Source organism: Bos indicus x Bos taurus, chromosome 15 (genome assembly GCF_003369695.1).
Source record: "Bos indicus x Bos taurus breed Angus x Brahman F1 hybrid chromosome 15, Bos_hybrid_MaternalHap_v2.0, whole genome shotgun sequence".
In the NCBI taxonomy this organism is placed as follows: Eukaryota; Metazoa; Chordata; class Mammalia; order Artiodactyla; family Bovidae; genus Bos; species Bos indicus x Bos taurus.
Window position 1 is genome coordinate 59,323,090 of NC_040090.1, and position 20,803 is coordinate 59,343,892.

Sequence of the window (20,803 nt, forward strand, 5' to 3'; positions counted from 1 at the left end):
AGGAGGGACTTCCCTGGCCATCCAGTGGTTAAGACTCTGCGCTCCCAATGCAGGGAACATGGGTTTGATCCTTGGTTTGGGAAACTAAGATCCCGCAGGCTGGCCAGCATGGCCTAAAAAAAAAAAAAAAAAAAAAACTAAAGAAAGGAATTCGAGCGTCTTCTTCTATGACAGGAAATTGAAGTCCTCCTGAATGTTTGAGGGTTCCCATGAGAGGCTTCTATGCCTTGGCTGCTGTGACTTGTCACATTTCACTGGTGACTACCGCTCTGTAGCTGCTCTTTGAGAACCAATGGCCAGCTTACTGCTACAGCTTAACCTTCTCACTTCTCTCAGCTAACTAATGCTGATGCTACACAGATAGGGATTTAACAGATTTCACTGCAAGTATAAATTATAACACACAAAAAGAAAACCTAAAATTATAAACTCGTCATCACAGCTCCTACAGTTCATCAGCCCAGGGAGCTCCCTTTGGCCATATTTTTTTTCCTTCATAGTCTCCTGGAATATCTGTCCAGTTCTGAATCCTTTCTACCATCTTCACCTTCAGGCCCCAGGAGACTACCGGGGTAAAACAAAAAAATGATTTGACTTATAACTCTCTGAATTCCTCCCCCTTTCTCCAGAAGGCAGAGGTTAATCTTCTTCCTCCTGGAATGTGGGCTGCACTTAGCAACTAGCTTCAAACAATTTTGAACATGGAAAGAAAAAGAGTAAAAAAAAAAAAAAAAAATCAAACCTAAGTCTCTATACGATACTAGGAAATCACCTAAGTTAAAATTTTAGGTATAGCAATATCATGATTACTGTTTTGATTTTTTAAGAGTCCTTACTGAGCTATGTATCGAAATATTTACAGAAGAAATGACATGCTGTTTGGGGACTGCTACAGAATAATCTGTGAGGGAAGAGACCAGACGGGGTGCAGATGACATAACAGCAGAGTGACCTGTTCAAGCTGCATCAAAGTCTATGGGGGTTCACTATACTGGTCTTTTAACTTGGACATATGTCTTAAATTTTCTATAAACAATTAAAATAAATTCCTGCTGAGATGTACCCTCCCTCAATGAGAACCATTTACATTATTAAATGTTAATCACTTTGTATCTCTAGTTGACTTACTTGCATTCTGACTGCTTTACCCACATTATTAAAAAATACAAGAATATTATAACTATACAACCAAAGAGGCATTTTGATGATCTTACTAAAGCAGAAAGAAAGAGAGTGCTAAATCGTGTCCGACCCTTGCAAGCCCATGAACTGTAGCCCGCCAGGCTCCTCTCCATAGAATTCTCCAGGCAGGAATACTAGGGCGGGTTGCCATTTTCTTCTCCAGGGGAACTTCCCGACCCAGAAATTGAACCCAGGTCTCCTGCATTGCAGGCAGACACTTTACCAACTAAGCTACACAGGAAGCTTCCTAAAGCAGAAGTCTGTTCCAAGAGGATTTGCTATCACCTCTGACACAATCTGCTACCAACTTTAAATATTTATGGCAGGAGACAGACATTTTAAAGTTTGCCTCACTGAGTGGCCTGCTACATATATTAATAAATACAAAGGAAAAGGACAGGCCTCACTATACTAACAGTGGTCTTCTCTTTACAGTGTGGCTACTTTCTACAGTATTCACTTGTTATTGTATAATCAGAAAAAAAAAACTGTCATATAAAACAAAAAAAAATATAGACGAAACAAAAAAGAAAGACTGTGCAAAAGATGATGAGAAAGGAAGCCTAGAAAAAGCAACCAGTGACTCCCAAATTAAACGTAAATTCAGTCTTATTCTAAAAAGTGTTCTTCATTGTGAAGCAAAGATACTGCTTTATCAAGACTCAGCTGAACCCATGCAGAACATGCCTTGAGACTTTCTTGAGCCTATTCTAAATTTACTCAGTAGGCTTTTGCTTACATACTTATTTTTCCAGTGCCTCGATGCTGGAAAAAGGGCTGCCCGATACAGCACACATTAACATGGTATTTTAGCCACTAGAAAAGGAAACCGCATGTAAATGGATCAGCATCCATCCCGTGTGTGTTTGCTGGGAGTAAGTTCATCCTTAAGGCCCTGGTTTACTGCTGACTACTGATGATATCAAGTCTCTGGGCCAAGAACATGGACCCTAAAACTTGGGCGCCCAACTGAGATCCTGCTCCAGACCCTGTGAGTTGATCAGCTGACCATCATTTCCAGTGACACCCACCTCTCACTCATGATCACCCTCTTTTAATCTACAGTAAGGATGTGCTGTAAAAATCTTATACTCAAAAAAAAAAAAAAAATCTTATACTCATTCATTCACTCAGCACTTGCAGAGCCCTGTTAAGAAGCGCCTAGAATGCCCCTTCTCCCTTAGCCCTCTAAGCTCCATTGATCCACCAAGTTCTCTGCTACCTCAAGGCCATAGTCTTGTGTGCCTCCTACAGCCTCCTGCCTCTCTTTCTGGACTAGACGAAAATGCTACCAGAAAAAGGCAAACTGCACTAGCCATTCTACTTAAAGTAGTCCTTTCTCTTCCCCAACCCCACCGCCATTTGTCTTCACCTCAGCACCTTCTCATTTAATAGCACAATAATCTTTTTCTCATGTATTATCTGTCTTGCTCTCTAGAACATAAACTCTATGAGGGCAGGGTTATGTCCAAGTCCTGACTAGACCCTCAATTTTTAAAACAATACACAGCACAAATCAGAACCTCCAATAAGTATGTACTGAAATAATAAGTAAAAAATAAAACCTTATTCATAAAATTGTTATTTTCTCAAGATTAACTAAACAGTACCTAATTTCTCCAGATATCTGGACATATGCCATCCCATTTAAGTACTTTGTTTTCAGAGAAGAAATTCCCAAGGCAATGACCATCCCCCCCATATAATTTTAGAACTGTTTTATCAAGGGGCTGTAATACTCCATTCCCACGGGCCTTTCAGGAACTCAGTGTTAAAAAGTATTTGTCATGTTTTTCTCAAAAACCAGTGTTCACCTCCAGAAACGCTTACCTATTATATATTCTTCAAACCTAAACTAGCTTTAGGACTTAATTCAAATGAAGTCACTTGAAAATTTTCCAGAGTTTCTGTATCTGAAACTCATATAACTTTCAAACTCATACCTGATGCCTTCCCACTGCCCACCCATCCTCAGGAAACCGGTGTTCAAACATCAAAGACTTTACAGCTAAGGGTCACACAAAAACAATTTCAAAACGTCAAAACTGGAAAAACAAAAGTTTCAAATAACCAAGGAATTCGCAGCATTCCTAGAATTACTTGGAAAGGCTATCCAAAGCCAACAGCAGTGTAAAACACAGAACGAAGCATCTCCCTTTGATGCTCTGATCATGAACACACCACAGTTTTATCCCAAGTAAACCACCGTGAGCTCCTTGGGTAGCTTCCAAGTCTTTTCATTGAATAACTTGCAAAAAAGAACAATTTGGGTTATACAGAATGTAACTTCTCTCTCTTCTGCTCCTCCAGGTGAGTGTTCTGGCTAAAAGTCCCAGGCCTACATACACCAGTGATTCCCAAACTCTAGCCTGAACACTGACACAGGCCCAGGATGAAGTATGTTTTCATAGCTTCATTTTTTACACATAGTAAAAACTTTCAGTTATTTGAATATTCTATAGAGACTGTCAGCTTTTATTTTGCCAAATAAGGACATTAAAAATACCATCTCTTTGCACCATCATTTCATAAAAGACATTTAAAAACATATAAAAAACTTAATTTCAGAATAAAGGACAGGCACTTGAATATATTTAGCTTTGTGAAAAATCCAATCATGTACTTACTATTTTTGTGTGTGTGTGTGTGCTTTCGATTGATTAAGGCTTCCCTGGTGATTCAGAGGTTAAAGCGTCTGTCTGCAATGCGGGAGACCTGGGTTCGATCCCCGGGTCTGGGAGATCCCCTGGAGAAGGAAATGGCAACCCATTCCAGTCATGTCCAACTCTTTGCAACCCCGTAGACTGTAGCCCACCAGGCTCCTCCGTCCATGGGATTCTCCAGGCAAGAATACTGGAGTGGGTTGCCATTTCCTTCTCCAGGGGATCTCCCAGACCCAGGGATCGAACCCAGGTCTCCCACATTGCAGGCAGACGCTTTAACCTCTTGAGCCACCAGGGAAGCCTTAATCAATCAAAAGCACAATAAAAAAAAATAATAATAATAAGTACGATTGGATTTTTCACAAAACTAAATATATTCAAGTGCCTGTCCTTTATTCTGAAATTAAGTTTTTTATATGTTTTTAAATGTCTTTTATGAAATGATGGTGCAAAGAGATGGTATTTTTAATGTCCTTATTTGGCAAAATAAAAGCTGACAATCTCTATAGAATATTCAAATAACTGAAAGTTTTCACTATGTGTAAAAACTGAAGCTATGAAAACAAATACTGGTCATCTGAGGACAAGGTTTGTCCCTGGACATGTAAAGTCAACCCCCACATTTCTGGAAGCTTGTATTTATCGTAACTCATTCCAACAGGAGCAATGTTTACTCCTATCCCACTCGAGGGAGGGCTAGGAATTTTCCTCAATGCTCCTTACATCTGTCCTATTTTTCAGTTCTAAAATTGCTTTCTGAAAAAAAAAATAATAAAATTCCTTTCTGCTAGTTGTTAACTGTGAACAAAAAAATGACTGGGCTCTCATGCCAACCTATCTCACAGAAGACTGTAAGAGAGTAAGAAGGCAGAGGGATGTAACAGGGCACTTTCGAGCCCCTAGGATGGTAAAAAGAGAGTGTGTATAAGAAAAATGATTGGGACAGAACACAACCAAGACAAGTAAAACTATAAAATGATACACAGTCTCTAGCGATGAATTCCATTGCTCAGTTTGAATTGTGAGCTGGTGAGATGGAATGCAAAGTAGAAAAAGTTTTTCCACAAAAACAAAATGGGATTGGGTTCCAGGACATCCTAGATTGGCCATTAACCTAGATTAACCAACAAGTACACTTCACTTGGAATTCAGAAACCTCTCCCCCACCCAACTCATGTGGCTAAATTTGGGGAGAAAGAGGAAGTGGCTAGATGCTCCTCCAGGATATTAATTTGTTAAATTTACTTTGTCTGTAAACAAAGCCAGCAATTCCTCCTACTACTCCAATGCTGACCTAACAGAAAACACCACCCTGAACTGCCCACTTCCTGCTCTTCCAAATCAAGCAAACAAAGGGAAGTTAGTCCTCCCAAGGGCACAAGCGAGGGTCCCAGGTTCAGTGCCTCCAAGTTGGCTCCCTTCTGAAAATGAGTCATGGTCAGTTTTGCATCTTTTGGGGGACAAAATATACATTAAATATACATAAAATGTACCATTTTTTGCCATTTTTAAGTGCACAGTTCCATGGCATTAAGTACATTCATGTTGTGTAACCCAAATCTACAATGTATATGGGCTCCCCGCCACCAAGGATTCTGCAAACTGTGTGTTTTCATCTGCACAAGAATATTTTTTTGCTTCACACTCCCCAACCTTCCCATTTTCTAGTGCTTGTCCGTAACGTGAGACTCTTTGTACCATCGACTACCAGTGAATACCTTTGTAACTCGGGTGCAAAATTAAACGTATTAAATTATCCTGAAGACCAAGTTAAGTTTCAGGTCCTAAGCATTCAACTTGGCAAGTCAGTTATAAAAGCAACTGTTGCATCTGCCTGTATTCTAGTGGAATGAAAACTTTTAATCCCTTCTTTTCTGCAGACTTTTTAACATATATATTAACAACTTGGATATTGCTGACACATAGAAATGATATTTAAGGTGTATAACTTAATGATTTCATATATATATATACACATATGTATGTGTGTAAATATAGTGTGTGTATAACACACATGTATGTGTAAATATAGTGAAAAAAATCACCACCAGGCTAACGTATCAATCAACTCTATATAGTTGGCCCTGTGTGTATGTATGCTGATTTAAGGTCTCTTCTCCTAGTGTATTCCAAGTATGTCTTTACCCAATAGAAAATACTCAACTAGGGAGGAACTCTTCATTTACATCACCATGGTCACTATGGTTTTATCAGGAACCACATAAGGGAGGGTCAAAAGGTAAAAAGAACCACATAAAATTAAAAAGACTTTGTTAGAACAAAACTCAATTAATTTTCACAGTAGATACACAGCATCTGTCAACAGATACAAAGCATAATAGCTTTTGCTTCATCAATAGATACAAACGATAATAGCTTTTCCATCAGTCTGCTCCATAGAGCTTATCCTTGCAACAAGCAATTTTCCACTCTCCTTGCTACTTATTAATTTTTCAAGACAGGCATTTGAGTGTACCTAGCACTTTCATACACTATCACAAGGCGATCAATACGTCCAAATGTACTTAATGGCAAAATTGCACTTGACCACTGTAACTAGCTACTCATTTTTTTTAAGGCTTACACATGTAAGAACACCAGTTGTGTCACAGGAAACTATCAATTTCCCCCATGAACTTGTCAGCTGGTTTATTAATAAAGGGATACATTGTTTTTTAAATGAGAAAACACAGGGGTCTCAAGCTCCATTCTTGTCTCCTATAGCTAAGCTGCACCAGAAAAGGGGGTCTCTCTTGCCCACACATTCAGTACAACGGCCAGATGACCATGAGCACTCAAGGAATACTGACTGGAGACTATCTTCATCATACTGATTCATTCACCTCCCAAGTTTAATGCAGGGGAAGCATACCTGGATGATCCTAAGAATACAGCTTGTAGGATAATTATAGCACACACAGAAGAAATCCCAAATGAAGAGCCCCAGGAGCTCTGGGGTGGCGAGCTCTGCTAAACACACACACTGGTCATTTTTAAGGCTGGTTATATTTAAGATAATTTGCACTGCAGTTCATTTCACAGAAATTACTTCCTAGCTTCAGGAATCCCTTGTGAAATCAGTTACCAGCACTACAAATTTAAATTTCTTATATTTAAGCAGACTAATAAATAATGAACTAATCACTGAACCATCATGTCTTCATACAGACCTGCATCGAACCAGATTTGCTTATCTCACAGGCTGCCAATTATTTTACTAAAAATTAACACATGCTCCATTAGGAAATAACAGAGAATTCTGTTACAGAATTAAGATACAGAACAGAGGATTAAATTAGGAAGCTGGCCATTCATGTGACAGAAGATTTAAAATGAACAGTAGGAGTTACAGAGTCTCAAGAAAACTAAACGGTAGGGCTCAGTTAACCTGATGAATAAACAGGCCAGCTTGGTGGGAGAAACCCACGGCATTAAGAGTAGTATCTGCTTCCCCTGAATCTTCTGAAGCCTAGAATTTTCGTATCTATTCTTGCATTAGAATATATAACATTCCTCACAGCCAAGTAAAGACACAGACCACCTTGTCCAATTTTGGTTAGAAGTGTTAGGCCAGGTCAAGGTCATCCTGTTAGTGAGGTCTATGCACACTCTTCAGTGTCACAGTCCTGGGCATTAAGTGAACACCGACTTAAGATAAAGCCCCAGCCACCATAGCTACGGATCAGAGCAGCCTTCCCAGAGATCCTGGCCTGAGTCAATCCATCACCATCACAATCAGCCATCAGGGCAAGGCACCGGCTGTGGACCAAGCACTGAGCTCAAAACCATGGGTAGTGTGTAGTTTAATCTCGACAATTCTTTGAGTTAGGTACTGTCGTCCTCACTTTAATGAGGCTTAGAAACGAAAACTCACTCAGGATGTTACAGAGCTTAGATATGAACCCAGAATTTGACTCAAGTGCCCAGTTCGTAACTACCACACAATCGTGTCTTCCCATCCACTGAAGGTGATACCTGTGCCACTCTGAGAAATGGAAAAAGCACTGGTCAGGAAAGTCAACAGATTTTAACGTTCCCATCTACTCACACTTGCAATGCTTGTCAACCCAAGCCTTCATTTCCTCATTTAGCAAAAGTTCCACTAAAGCCTCTCTCCACTCATAGGTTGTTGTATAAGGTAAAATAACTTAGTGAAATTATGAGATCATCAATTCCAATCTATAGTCCTGTAACTCGCTGTAACTCTCACATGAGGATCATACCTCTATGTTCATATAATGGTCATGTAATCGAGTTAGGATGAAATCTAAGATCACCACAAAAGGCTTCTAGTCCAATGTCCTCTAGGAGAGGGAGGGTAGCTGCGGGCCTTCCCAATTCTGACTCCTTCTTTCATGGGGCATCAGTCTGAAGGAGATTTGATGTACAGACAGATGACTCTAACGTGCCCTCTGACTGAGGACTCACCTTACTACTGAACTCTAAAACACACAAACTTAGGAGTTAAGATATTCAAACTGAAATCCCTCCTCAAATATTTTCTGACCGTTATACCTAGGGCAGCCAGTTATTAACATTCTACCAACTTCGCACTGTGGCTTCCTTGCACATATTATCTATTCAGTAACCCTTGAACATAGTAAAGAGTAGCTATTCTAGAGCTCTGTTAGTTTGGTAACTATCACTAATCATGGGCCCAATTTGCTTCTCTGAATCTATCTCCAATTATTCTATTATTAACTTGTAAAGCAAGACAGAGTAAGTTCACTTCCTACTGAACAGAACTGAAACTTGGTTCACTCCAAATGGCACTATGAGAATGTAAGCATTAGGCACACCACCTGAAAAAGGAAAAAAAGAAAAACAAAACACATCCTTTTCCAATCCAACTACTAAAGAATTGATAGTACAAAAAGGACTGCATTTCAATAGAACTAGCTTTATTATTATTTTTTTTTTAAACAAAAGAAATGTCTAAAAGCAAATACAGGTATGTACCAAGGGGTGGACGTGACCTGGTACTTAGAAAGGAGTTGCTGTGTCATAAATGAAAACAGCATGTTAGGAGAAAAATAATTTTCAGGTGCTGTCTGCTTGAAAAATCTGGAGATGCAAGTTAACTGAAGGAAGGTGATCGGCCAAGCAAACAGCGTGAGCCCAGGGGAAAAGAAAAAACCACCAGAAGCTGCTTCCAGAGAGCCGCATGGTGGCGGCACGAGAACCGGCATCAACTCACAGTCTTCTCATTTTCCCCATTTTCTATAATTTTCCTCTTCTTCTCATCTGTTTTTTTCTTGAAGATGTTATTTCGGTAAAACTGAAGTTCTTTGATGCTTTCGCTAATGTCATCAAGTGCCCTACAAGCAAACACACCACGCTGAGTTGAAATGTCCGAAAATCAGAGGAGATGATCACCATTCTTCAAAGGTATAACTTTTTATAAATAACTTAAGAACAGTGGGTACTACTGTAAATGCAACTATCTGATATCAACAAGGAGAGGAACGCTTCAGTAAAACAAATTTAAGTGCTTGTTTTTTTAAAAAACTGACTTCCAAAAAAAGGCATCTACAATTTAACAGATAAAGGTTTCCCAAAATGCTCCATAAAGCAGGGAAAGTGTTCTGCCGGGGGCGGGGGGTAGTTCCAGGGTCAAATAATTTAGGGAAAACTAGATTAAACATTCCCTCTTTTGAAGTTTTTTTAAAGTATTTAATGTACTGGTGTGAATTTTGAATTCCCCAGAGGAGGTTGTATGGTAGACACGATATTTCTAAAACTTAAATCGACCACACTTGTGGGATTCCCAGCACGTGGCATATAGTTTGGGAGACAGTGAGCGATACTTAATGATGTCCTGCACAAAATACTTTCATGTACTCAAACGTAACTGGTGACTCAGCCATCATAATAAACATCCACAATCAGACAGCACCTAACCACAGAGGACCTCCCTCCTCTGTCGAGGCAATCTGTACTATCATTAGGGGCTGCCTGCTTCATCAAACAGCCTTCTTTCTTCTCTAGCATGCTGTTTCTCCTGTGTTGCAGTCTGAGAAATCAGGTACTCAACATTATTACAACAGCGGGCAGGTAAATCAGTTTGCTTTGAAGATGGGCTGAGGGCCGCTTCTTGAGATCAAACTGCACGGACTTTAGAGCAAGTTTTATGAGTTATTTTCCTGATTAGGGCAACAGTTTTGCTTTCTTTCCAGGTCTTAGGCATATGGAGGAGAGCTGAAGCTGTCAAAAATACAGCCTCTGGTTAAATCAAGGTTAAACTACATCTTAGCCACCATAATGAAATTTAAAAAGAGCTGAAAACCCCAAGTCCTTCTACAGCCCACTTTGTGGCAAATCCTGACCCACTTGATGTGAGGCTATTTACAGTCACTGGTTATGCCACATGGTGTGAATATCTGTACATTTTACTATAGAAACAGCCACGTGTTTGAAGATGAATGCTTCCCCAGACCTCGTTAGGGCTCTTACTCCCTTTCTAAAGCCTGAAAAATTCTGAAATCCAAAACACCTTGAGCCCCAACTGTTCCAGACCTGTATTATTGTGCTGTGGTCCATGAAAGCCCAATAAAAAAACACCATCAGAATGCCAGGCTCTTTAAAGCAAGGACTTGGTCTTCCTGTTTGGCTAGAACCGTGCCTGGCACACAGTAGGGACTCAGTACACGGAGGAAACAAACGCTGCCCTTAGAAGCCAGCTGCTACATCTCCCATCACGTCTTATGTCCTTCCTGAAAGGCCACAACACCAACAAGTAAAAGAGGACTCTAGATACACAAGATCTTTAAATTCCCTGTGTACTTGGGCCTAAGGTTGCAGACACAATAAGAAAACAATCTGAAAAACTAAGAAGTGTCAAAATCAGGCTAACTGCCTTGTACAACTGTACACAAAGTGCTCAAATTTTAAATAGTTATAAGCCCATATGCTTGCTGGGAAGAAAATACTGCTCACTACTAGAAAAATTACACCATTTCACATACGTTCCAGACTAAGTTATCCACAAGTTTCAAAACAGAAATAGAGATGGTAAGACCATACATTATCTCACAACTGAATGTTAGAAAACTGACCAGAATTCCTGATAATCTTAGCAAAAGAAAGTTATCTTTATGTAGTTGTCCTTTACTTTTCCCCCAAGGGATAAGTGACATTATTTCAAACAGTCAGGAATTTGGGGTTTATGTACATGTCAGATGACCAAGCACTTAAAAGGACCCAAACTTACCTGTGAGAAGCAGCCTTCTTTGGTGCAAATTCGTATTCTTCGGGATACCAGCGTCTATACACAGCAAAAACGGAACTCTCAAAGGAAACTGTCTCAAATGCACTGAATAATTACGTCCTTCAAGTAACGTAATAACACTGAAAAAGGCCTCTGGGTTCTGACTGTGGAGTTGCCACCTTGTCTGGGACTCCATCTCCCTCCTTCACCTCTCTTCATTCTATAGATTCTTTTCAGGCAAGATCATCACTATGTAAGATTCCCAAATCTGTGAACTCCAGCCTTGTCCTCTCCCTCGCTTCTGTCACGGGTATCCAGGACAACTCCACCTAAAATCCACCAGACATTTCCAACCCCACACACACAGGGTCACTCACCATCCTCAACACCTCCCTTCCCCCAACAGCCAAATCTCCTCCTCCTCTTATGACCCCCTTTGTCTTTGAACAGTTCCATCACCCACCAAGCTGCCCAAACTGGAAACACTTTATACTTCCTCCCTGTCTTCACACCCCCATTCAAGCACTCAAGGCCCTGCTACTGATCTTCTCCAACACGCTACATCCACACAGCTTCTGCCACCCACTGCCATTTCCCTAGCTCCCTCTCTCCAAGATGGTACAAGTCTTTCTCCCTCTTGCCACGTTCTAATCAGAATTATCTCATCATATCACCCTTACCTTCCTGTACCCTGTATCTCCGAACCTCTGCCCATTCTCTGGAATGCTCTCTCCTCACCTTAAATACCTGGAAAACGCCCACTCTTCTTTAAATCTCAACTTGAAAGCCATTTTCTATGTGAAGTGTCCACTAACTCCCCACCTTCCTCACTCTTGCAGTTGGGTGCTCCTTCTCACATGCCCGCAAAATTCTACACACACTTTTCCCTGACCGAAGTCATCACACAGTACACGTCCCAGGGGGATTTTTTTTTTTTTTAACGTTATCTGTCAGTTCACTAGACTCTAAGCATTTAAGGGCTTTATGTCCCTAGCACATTGGCCAACATGCAACACAGGGATGGGTGTTCAATAAATTTTATGGATTAATGAAATTTATATGGAAGATTTTTGATGTTCTTTCCCCAGGACTCACCAGTTCAAGCAAGAATAGGATGAGGAAGTTATACACCCAACTGGCCCCGTTAGTTCTACAGCTCTATTCAATTACTCTGCACAAATTCTAAAGTAAAACATGCTAAATGAGGCAACTGAATGGATCCTAAATACAGCCCTTACCTGCACAGCTCTTTAACAGTGCTCACATCAATTATTCTATAATGAAGATGTTTCATGAACTGGGGCATGTATTTGTCAAGAAACTTCTTATCTGCGTGAACTGAATTTCCTAGAAAGACACGAAGCATACGTTATCTGTGTATTTCTAGTGGTACACAAGAGGACGTAAAAATTCATAAACCGTATTTAATTGGAGATGATTTTTTTTTTATAAATTCAAACAATGTGTAAAAGCATCTCAAAACTTCTAAATTAGGTTTGAGTGTATCTGATTAGATTACAAGTGCAGATTTCAGCATATTTAGTCTCAGTTTAGCTCATAATAAATTTGTAAATGGCACTCTACAGACAAAAGGATGAATCTACCATTCCACATACTTAAAATAATGCTCAAATCTGTTACTTTTAAAGCTAATACCAGATGTGCAAATTTTCTCCCAGTATCATAAAATCCACACCACTAACACTAAAAATTTAACTGAATCATATAAGTAGATAAGCCTTTATTCACATTTCAGTTTTAATCATATCCACATTCATGTTTCCACACAGTAATTTATATTTAAAAAAAATACTAAATTTTTAATAAGAACTTTAAAATAGACTGCATTGGCTAGGGGGAAATTTTATACAATACATGCTCTAGTACTTAAGGTCAAAACTTTTTATGAATATTTCAGAAAAGTGTTAGTAACTATACCAGTTTACGTTTACAAATACAAATACACCACCACAGGACACTAACCTCCCTTTGACAATGACAGTTGTTTCAAAATACTAGCAGAACTGGCCTATTCCTTTAAAAAGTCAGTGTCACAAGGGGAAAAGACAGGTATACATTTTTGATTAAGAGACTAAAGAGGCAGAATAACCAAACGAAATGCATGAGTCTTGACTAAATCCTGGTTGAAAAACAGACATTTCAGCTATGGACTTGATATCAGACTATGTTACTGAATTATTTTTAATCACCTTAAATGTGACAAGGATCTTGTGGTTACTTAAATATAACAACGAGCTCTTGGTCCTTATTCTTAGGAAATGCTGGGTGAATTATTTAGGAATTAAGTGTCATGATGCTTGAAATTTACTCTCACATGTCCACAAAAATAAGACAGATAAATATGGCACAAGGTTAACAACTATATCCAACTTTCCTGTATATTTAAAATTTTCCCATAATAAAAATATGTGGGAAAATGTTATTGAGCTAATTTGGGTATCCCAGAGCTCATGTCAGGTTTCAGGGCATTTTCCCTGATATTCATGTATAAATTATACAAGGCAATTTGAGCACAAAAGTAAGAGGCATAATCCAAATCAGGGTAAGTAGAAGACATGACGATCTGGGTGGATCTTTCTGGAACCACAGTCTCTTGAACCGCTATAATGGAAGACTATCTACACGGCAGACACAGGACTGGATTTTACCTGCAAGTGGACAGAGCCCTGGAGGAGTCTGCTGTCGTACAAAGGAGAGAAATTCATACTCTGCCTGCTGCAGTGTCATCGTACTCTCCTTCACTGCTTTGGTTAGACCAGACTGCAAGAGAGAATCCCCAGCCCCACCAAGACACACGAAGTCAGTTTTCAAAGGCATCCAGATATGAAACTCCACTTCTAAAGAGGGCATATATAATCAGAGACGGACCATTTACAGAGCTCAAGTTCAAACTGAAACTGCCATCTTTGCAGTGATTTTTTTTTTTTTTTTTTTAAAGAATCCAAGTCAAATAAGTTATGTTCCTGATAGTTAACAGCATTTCCCCATGGTCAGAAAACATGGTGCTCAAGGTCCAAGGATACAACCTCTGGGAAGAAACAACCAGTAACAGGAGAGCAGCGTTCTCCTTTCTCTGAAAGTTGATATCTAACCTTATCCCAAAGACTGACTTGAGCAACACTTGATAATCCGCAATGCACTCAAGACAGACTGAGTGCAGGAGAGGCAAAAAAAGGACATTCAGGAGAAGATGGTCTCGAGAGATCCCAAAGATGAAGTGAACAAGCAAGCAGTTTCCCAGACTTGCCAAGCAATCTTCGTCTATCCCTTCTAAAAATACCGTCCAACAAGGGTCTAGGACTCAGGTGTGGGGGCAACAAGCTTGTTACTGATCCCCAAAGCGGCAATGCTACCATGTGGTAATGTTACCTTCCCATGATGCTCCTTGCACCAGTCTGACATGCTGTCCAGTAACTCATCTGGCTGTTTTATAATCAGGTTAGGACCCTGTGGATAGGAAAAGCTGTTAATCATCCAGAACCACTAGGGATACACTTGGTTTCTGAGTTCAAGCTGCTTTAAGAAGTAAACATATATACCAGAGAAAGGAAGAAAGATGAGGGCACTTTGCTAACTCTAAAAGTGGTCCTCATTCATTCCAGCATTGTTTACGACAATAAAAAAATGACGAACGCACATGTACACAACTGAAAACCGAAATGCCGATTAATGCCTGTTATGGAGAGTAAAGTAAATCAGAAAGAGAAAACGCAAATATTGTATATTAACACACACATATGGGATCTAGAAAAACGGTAGTGATGAATCTATTTGCAGGGCAGGAATAGAGACACAGACATAGAGAACAGACTTCTGGACACAACAGGGGAAGGAGAGGGTGGGACGAATTGAGAGTAGCAGCAGTGAAAAATACCCGTTACCATATGTAAAGCAGATAGCTAGTGGGCAGTTGCTGCTTGACACAGGGAGCTCAATCTGGTGCTCTGTGACAGCCTACAGGGGTGGGATGGGGCAGGGCGTGGGAGGGAGGTTCAAGAGGGAGGGGACACATCTATACTTAGGGCTGATTAACACTGTCCTATGGCAGAAACCAACACAACATTGTAAAGCAATTATCCTCCAATTAAAATTTTTTTTTTTTTTTAATAAAGGACATAGATACCTATCAAGCGTTGGCAAACTATAGCCTCAGCTTCTGGCACTTTTAATTGCCAGCAAGCTAACAACAATTTTTACATTTGTAAAGGGGGTTGTAAAACACAAACATGTGACAGAGAGGTATGTGGTATCTAAGCCTAAAATATTTAATATTTGGTCTTTTTTAGAGAAGGCTTTGCCAACCACTGACTATAAACAGTTCCTATCTTACCAAGTAAAAAACAAAAAGCAAATTGCAGAACAGTATGTATACGCTTAGGAGTTCACTTACACTTGTTTAAAAGAAATGCACACATTTGTATATGCATACAAAATACTAAAATACTACAAAAGTACAAAAACGTTGGGGAGTAAGATCAGGCAAGAGAAGAACAGCTGTTGAAAAAACCAACAGCTCACAATACATATGTTTTGCATAAAGCTACACTGTTTAATTTTAACAGTATTTTCACATTTGACAGTTGAAAAAGTAATTGGTGGCATCTGAAAGATTACAAAAAAGAAAACCTGACCCTGAAATTCTCAGCTCCAGTTAACTGAACAATCACCTGAGAGTCAAGAGTTCCAGCAGACACAGAAGCTCAACTTGTGGCATTAAAGCAAGTCACCTCCTAGTCTCTCCTTCTGGGAGATGGAGATAACAGACCACCCCTCCCCTTTCCCTGACAGGGATGTTACCAGGATAAAAGAAATTACAGATATGAATATTTGAACTGAGGGGGGAAAAAAAAAGACTCTAAATCCAACGTATTATCACTACAGAGGTGGTCAAAGTAGTTTGCAGTTACTGAGAGGAATGGCAAGACTTTGACTAAAATAGGCCTGACAGCTACAAGGAGTTTTAGCCAAACAAGAAAACGGGCAATGGCAATCTCCATGAAGAAGCAAAAATATGTGCTCTGATAACTTTTTTTTTTTTTTTGAAGTGTAGTGGATTCCCAGTGTTGGCGTTAATTTCTGCTGTGTAGACGAGTGATTCAGTTATACATATGTCCTTTCCCATTCTGGTTTATCTCAGGACATTGAATATAGTTCCCTGTGCTATTCAGTAGGCCCTTTTTTATTGGTTGTCTTTTTATTTTTTAATTTTTTTTTGGCTGTGCTACACAACATGTGGGATCTTAGTTCCCTGACCAGGGATCGAACCCACAGCCCCACCACCCCAGCCTGCACTGGAAGCAGGAAGTCCTAACCACTGGACCACCAGGGAAGTCCCCAGGACCTTGTTTTGGCAACACTTTTTTTTTTTTTTTTAACAAAACCAAAAACCTCATATCACAAAACACAATTCTAAAAAAACTATGATGGAAAAAGCCAATGTCTATCAACTTAAGACTATATAACTTAACTCTAGATCACAGTATGGCACACTAAGCTACCTACAGAAAAATTTCTGGGGTGGGATGTCTGTTCTTCTAACATAAAACATCTTCCCCAGACTTGTATACAAAAATAAAACATTTTCCAAAGAACTGACACTTCAGTGCCAACAGGCCCGTAGCAATTTTTTTTTTTCTTTTTTTTTTTTTTTTAACATCCTTATCCTCATCCGACTGGGTCTATTTACAAATGCCACACTCATCTGCAGCTGTGAGACTACAGACCCAAATTTCCTCCAGGGTACATATCAAGTAACTGGTCCATTAAACTGTCAGTATTTCACATTATATCAACAGTCTGAGGGGAAAACTCTTCTCCAGCCAAGGGTAAGTAAGGTTGGTGAATAAAGACACTTCTCTTCACTATTTACCTCTAGAAAATTCCAAGTGACAGGAAAAAACAACCAAACCGAAAACTCAAGATTTATATAAAGTTGCCATGTTGGGAGGGGTAGGGGTGGCTGTCTATTTAAGAAAAAAAAAAAGAGGTAGTTGCTGCTACAAGAAATACAAAGTAGCATGATTCTCCCTCAGCTGATACACCAGGAGGAACTTCACAATGTCTGCCTGGCAATCCACAGAAGTAACAATTTATCTAAAATGGCTCCTCCTCCCTTACCCCACCAAGAAAATAAGTGGAAGTCTTAAGGTTTGATCTGTGAAATGTATCCAGTGCCAGTAACACATCAATCAGACGCTGCAGAAACTAACAAACCTGTGTTAGTTAAACCTGTGCTCCTACTCTGGAGTTCCTCACTGCCTCTAATACAGCTGATAGTATGACAGGATTATTTAGGGCCTTCACCCTCTACCAATGAGATGCTGTCATATACTTATTAAATGCTTTGTGAGTGGCTGAAAGGCAACCTGCAACAGGTGTGTTTTATTTGTTTTGCTTAATGTTTCAGTTAAAAGCAGCATGTTAAAACCTCAATCATGCCCCTTGTGTCAACAGGAGAGTTCATGGCTCTGTATCAACAGAAATTCTAAAATCTTAATAATGATCTAGATGAATCACATGCCCTGGCTGAAACGGTAGATACTGGATATATGAAGTCTAGCTAAAGCTAAGGTTATGATACAAAGAAGTCAACTTTGGCATGAGTCACCAATCCTGGCGTGACTGTAGTCGGCTGTCTTATTGGTTGCGAGCCCTTTACTCAGACTGCCTGGTTAAACTCTTGGCTTGTCCAATAACTAGCCAGATGGCCTTGGGCAAATTACCCAACAACTCTGTACCAACACTTCTCTCTCCATAAAATGAGTATAACAGTACTTACCTTATAGTTGCTGTAACAATTAAGAGTGAATACATGTAAAGCATTTTTGTGCCTGGCACATACTAAGCTCTTAATAAATGATCGAATTTATAGTTCCGAATTTTTGCCATAACTCTTGAAAAATACTAGGCTCTGAGATGGATTACTTTGGTTCTAGTACCAAGCCCACCATGACCCACAACATTATTTTGGACCTTAATCTATATCAGTTTTATTTTTTAAATAAAGAGATGAGGGGGGTGGGGAGAGACAATTTTTAGATTTCCAAAACACTGTAGACAGTACGGCCATATTACAAGGCATCACCTACTTCAGCCAAAATGTTGAGATCAGAGTCAGTTATCAGACAGGCCATCTCAATAATCTGGTCCTTCTCAATGTCCAATCCTGTCATCTGCAAAAAAAAAAAAAATATATATATATATATACACACACACACACACACACACATATAGCAAAATATATATATACACACACAAAACCATCTTTACAGCCTACTGCACCCAAGTTTATTTAATAGGACATCCCTCAAGCATATTTAACTTAAATTCCACAGCCAAGATAGAAGAGACAATACTGCTCCTTAGGCAAGTCCTCAAGGCACTCAATACGGGCTATTTATTCAACAACCATTTACCAAGGGCGGGCTACATGTCAGGCGTCCAGTCCTACTCTGGGGTAGATGCAAAGTTAGCAAAATTGAGTGCTGACAGCATTCAATTTTGGAAGAGTTAGACAACTAACTTCACTGCATCTCTGCAGAGTTTACAAAGTTTTCATATTAATTACAGCACTTGATCTTCATCACAATTCAATGTTATTATCCCCGTTTCAAATACGAGAGAAGTGAGGCTCAAGGGAGAGGAGAATCTTTGGCTGAGTATGGAAAACCTAAAGGGATCAGAACTGGGTTGCAGTCCCAGCTTCGACCCTCACTAACTGCACGACCTTGAACGAGCTGAATCCTCTCTCTCTCTCTGGGCCTCAGTTTTCTCCTTTATGGAGTATGGGGTAAGGCTGAGTCATCTCCGGAATCCCATCTGGCTCTAACCACCTAGGGTCCCGTAAGGCTGGGGAAGTGGGGTCTAGCAGAACTGCTGTGCCCACCCCCTACCCCAGGGACCCGAAGCCCACCACCGCGTTAGGGAGGTCCACATCTGGGTGGAACTGGGGGTTAAGGGAAGCCATATGGATGACACCTCCCTTTGGAAAAGAAACCCCACAGTCCCGCACAGTCTTCAACACCCGCAGGACTCCGGTCCCTCGACCTGCCCCGCGCCGCCCGCAGCCGGGAGGCGCTTACCTGCCACACCTGAGATCCAGACACCGCTGCTCTCCCCGGACACGCTCGGCTACTCGGTCCCACCCAAGAAAACTCACTCGTCTCCCCTGTCCCCCTGAGCGACCTGACTCACCTCCAGGTCCACCCAGACCATCCGCTGAGCCATGCTCTCCCCCGCCGCCATGGCTGCGCCACCTTCGCGGACACCCCGAGCCCTGAACTGCCCGCGAGTCCCACCCACACCTCGCAACAGCCTGGAGCCCAGGGAGCCGCCTAGCATCACCCGGCACGAGCCGCCACGGCCCCAGCCTCTCAGCCGGCGCTGGCGCAGGCGCGATAGTCGCTAAACGTCGCAAACCCGCGGGGAGGCGCAGGAGTGAAAACTACAAGTCCCAGCAGCCAGTGCACCGACTCTACCTGAGCAGTCCGGCTTAGCTGCCGCATGAGCTGTTGGGACTTAGAGTCCTGCCTGCTGTTGCGCCCGATTGCCCCGCCCCCGCCACGTGTTTTCGGATATTACTGGACGCGCATGTTTTTCAGAACTAAGTTTATTCTCTTCCAAGAGTTATTTCCTGAATTTGGATGAGTTGCAAATCGCCTAGCTGAGAAAGAGCTCTCTTACTTTAACTCGAAAAATACCTGGTTACCTATTTATTTCAAATGTATCCTTCTTTTTTTGCTGTTTACCGCCCCCCCTTATTTTTTTACTTACCTGTCACTCCACACACAAGCGACAGCAGAGCGGACAGCATATGCTTTTTAAGCCGGAAGACCATCTCCACCTTTAGAAATCCTTAAATGAGATCTTATCGGAGTGATTCCTTAGCCCGCTTTAGGTGCTGAATAAAATCCCTTTCCTTCATTGGCAAAGAGTTACTTCTTATTCCTTACGGAGGGACTTGCCGCCGTGGTCTGTTTCAGTTCACCTGTTAGGTGTCAGTGGTAATGACTTCCTACTCCACCCTTACAAGTTCTCATAGTTAAATAGTCTGCTTGTATAACGAATCTATGCAACAAATTAAATTAAAATGAACTAAAAACAGCTTTGCCCGCTCTGCAGTCTGCTTTGGTTTTGATGAAAGTTTTTAATCTCCACTAACAGCTATAGTTTCCATTATTTCCATGAGTAGAAGTGGCCCCCAAAAGGATCTTTCGACCCTGGAGTGTCAAACTGCATGAATCTCTTAAACCTTTGGCTATTCAGTAGCAAGTTGGAGTGCTGAGTATGACTTTGTCACAAAACATCGGTCTAGGCCTGGAATTATATCTTCTGTATATTTTTCTGAAAGCCATATTGCCTGTAATTACAGCGTTGGTGGTCCATCGCCCAGTAATTCATACCCAGTGAGCTGGTTTTGTGAGAGAGAAGACGTGTTGCCTAAGAAGAGCCATCAGTATAACCTAGTGTCCTGGATTTCACCTTCAAGTTCTCTGTATACCCAACCCACCGCCTGCTAGGGCACCCCAAAAATCTCTTCAGAAGATCATCAAATCACGTGCAGGTCATGTGTGTGTGTGTGTGTGTGTGTGTGTGTGTGTGTGTTCTAATAATGAATCACATTGTTTTCCTGTAGCTTTTTACTCACTTACAGCTTTTTACTCACTTTCCTGTAGCTTTTTACTTGGAGAAGGCAATGGCACCCCACTCCAGTACTCTTGCCTGGAAAATC

General features: G+C 40.8%; 1 protein-coding gene across 1 annotated transcript; it reads right to left on the minus strand.

Annotated features, from left to right (window-relative positions):
• Positions 1 to 8,725: 8,725 nt before the first annotated feature.
• REXO2 (RNA exonuclease 2) lies at positions 8,726 to 19,471 on the minus strand. The gene is made up of 7 exons (XM_027563678.1): positions 19,267 to 19,471; positions 18,162 to 18,245; positions 14,443 to 14,520; positions 13,722 to 13,833; positions 12,291 to 12,399; positions 11,056 to 11,109; positions 8,726 to 9,163 (listed from the first exon to the last, which is right to left on the minus strand). The coding sequence occupies exons 1-7, from the start codon at positions 19,411 to 19,413 to the stop codon at positions 9,034 to 9,036; spliced, it is 714 nt and encodes a 237-aa protein (XP_027419479.1). The 5' UTR covers positions 19,414 to 19,471; the 3' UTR covers positions 8,726 to 9,033.
• Between the last annotated feature and the right edge of the window lie 1,332 nt (positions 19,472 to 20,803).

Coding starts and splice junctions, on each gene's coding strand:
- REXO2 (XM_027563678.1), bottom strand. CDS start 19,413: ATGCTAGGCGGCTCCCTGGGCTCCAGGCTGTTGCGAGGTGTGGGTGGG. Junction 18,246..19,266: donor TGGTCTGGGTGGACCTGGAG/GTGAGTCAGGTC, acceptor TTTTTTTTGCAG/ATGACAGGATTGGACATTGA. Junction 11,110..12,290: donor ACTGTTAAAGAGCTGTGCAG/GTAAGGGCTGTA, acceptor TGCTGTGTATAG/ACGCTGGTATCCCGAAGAAT.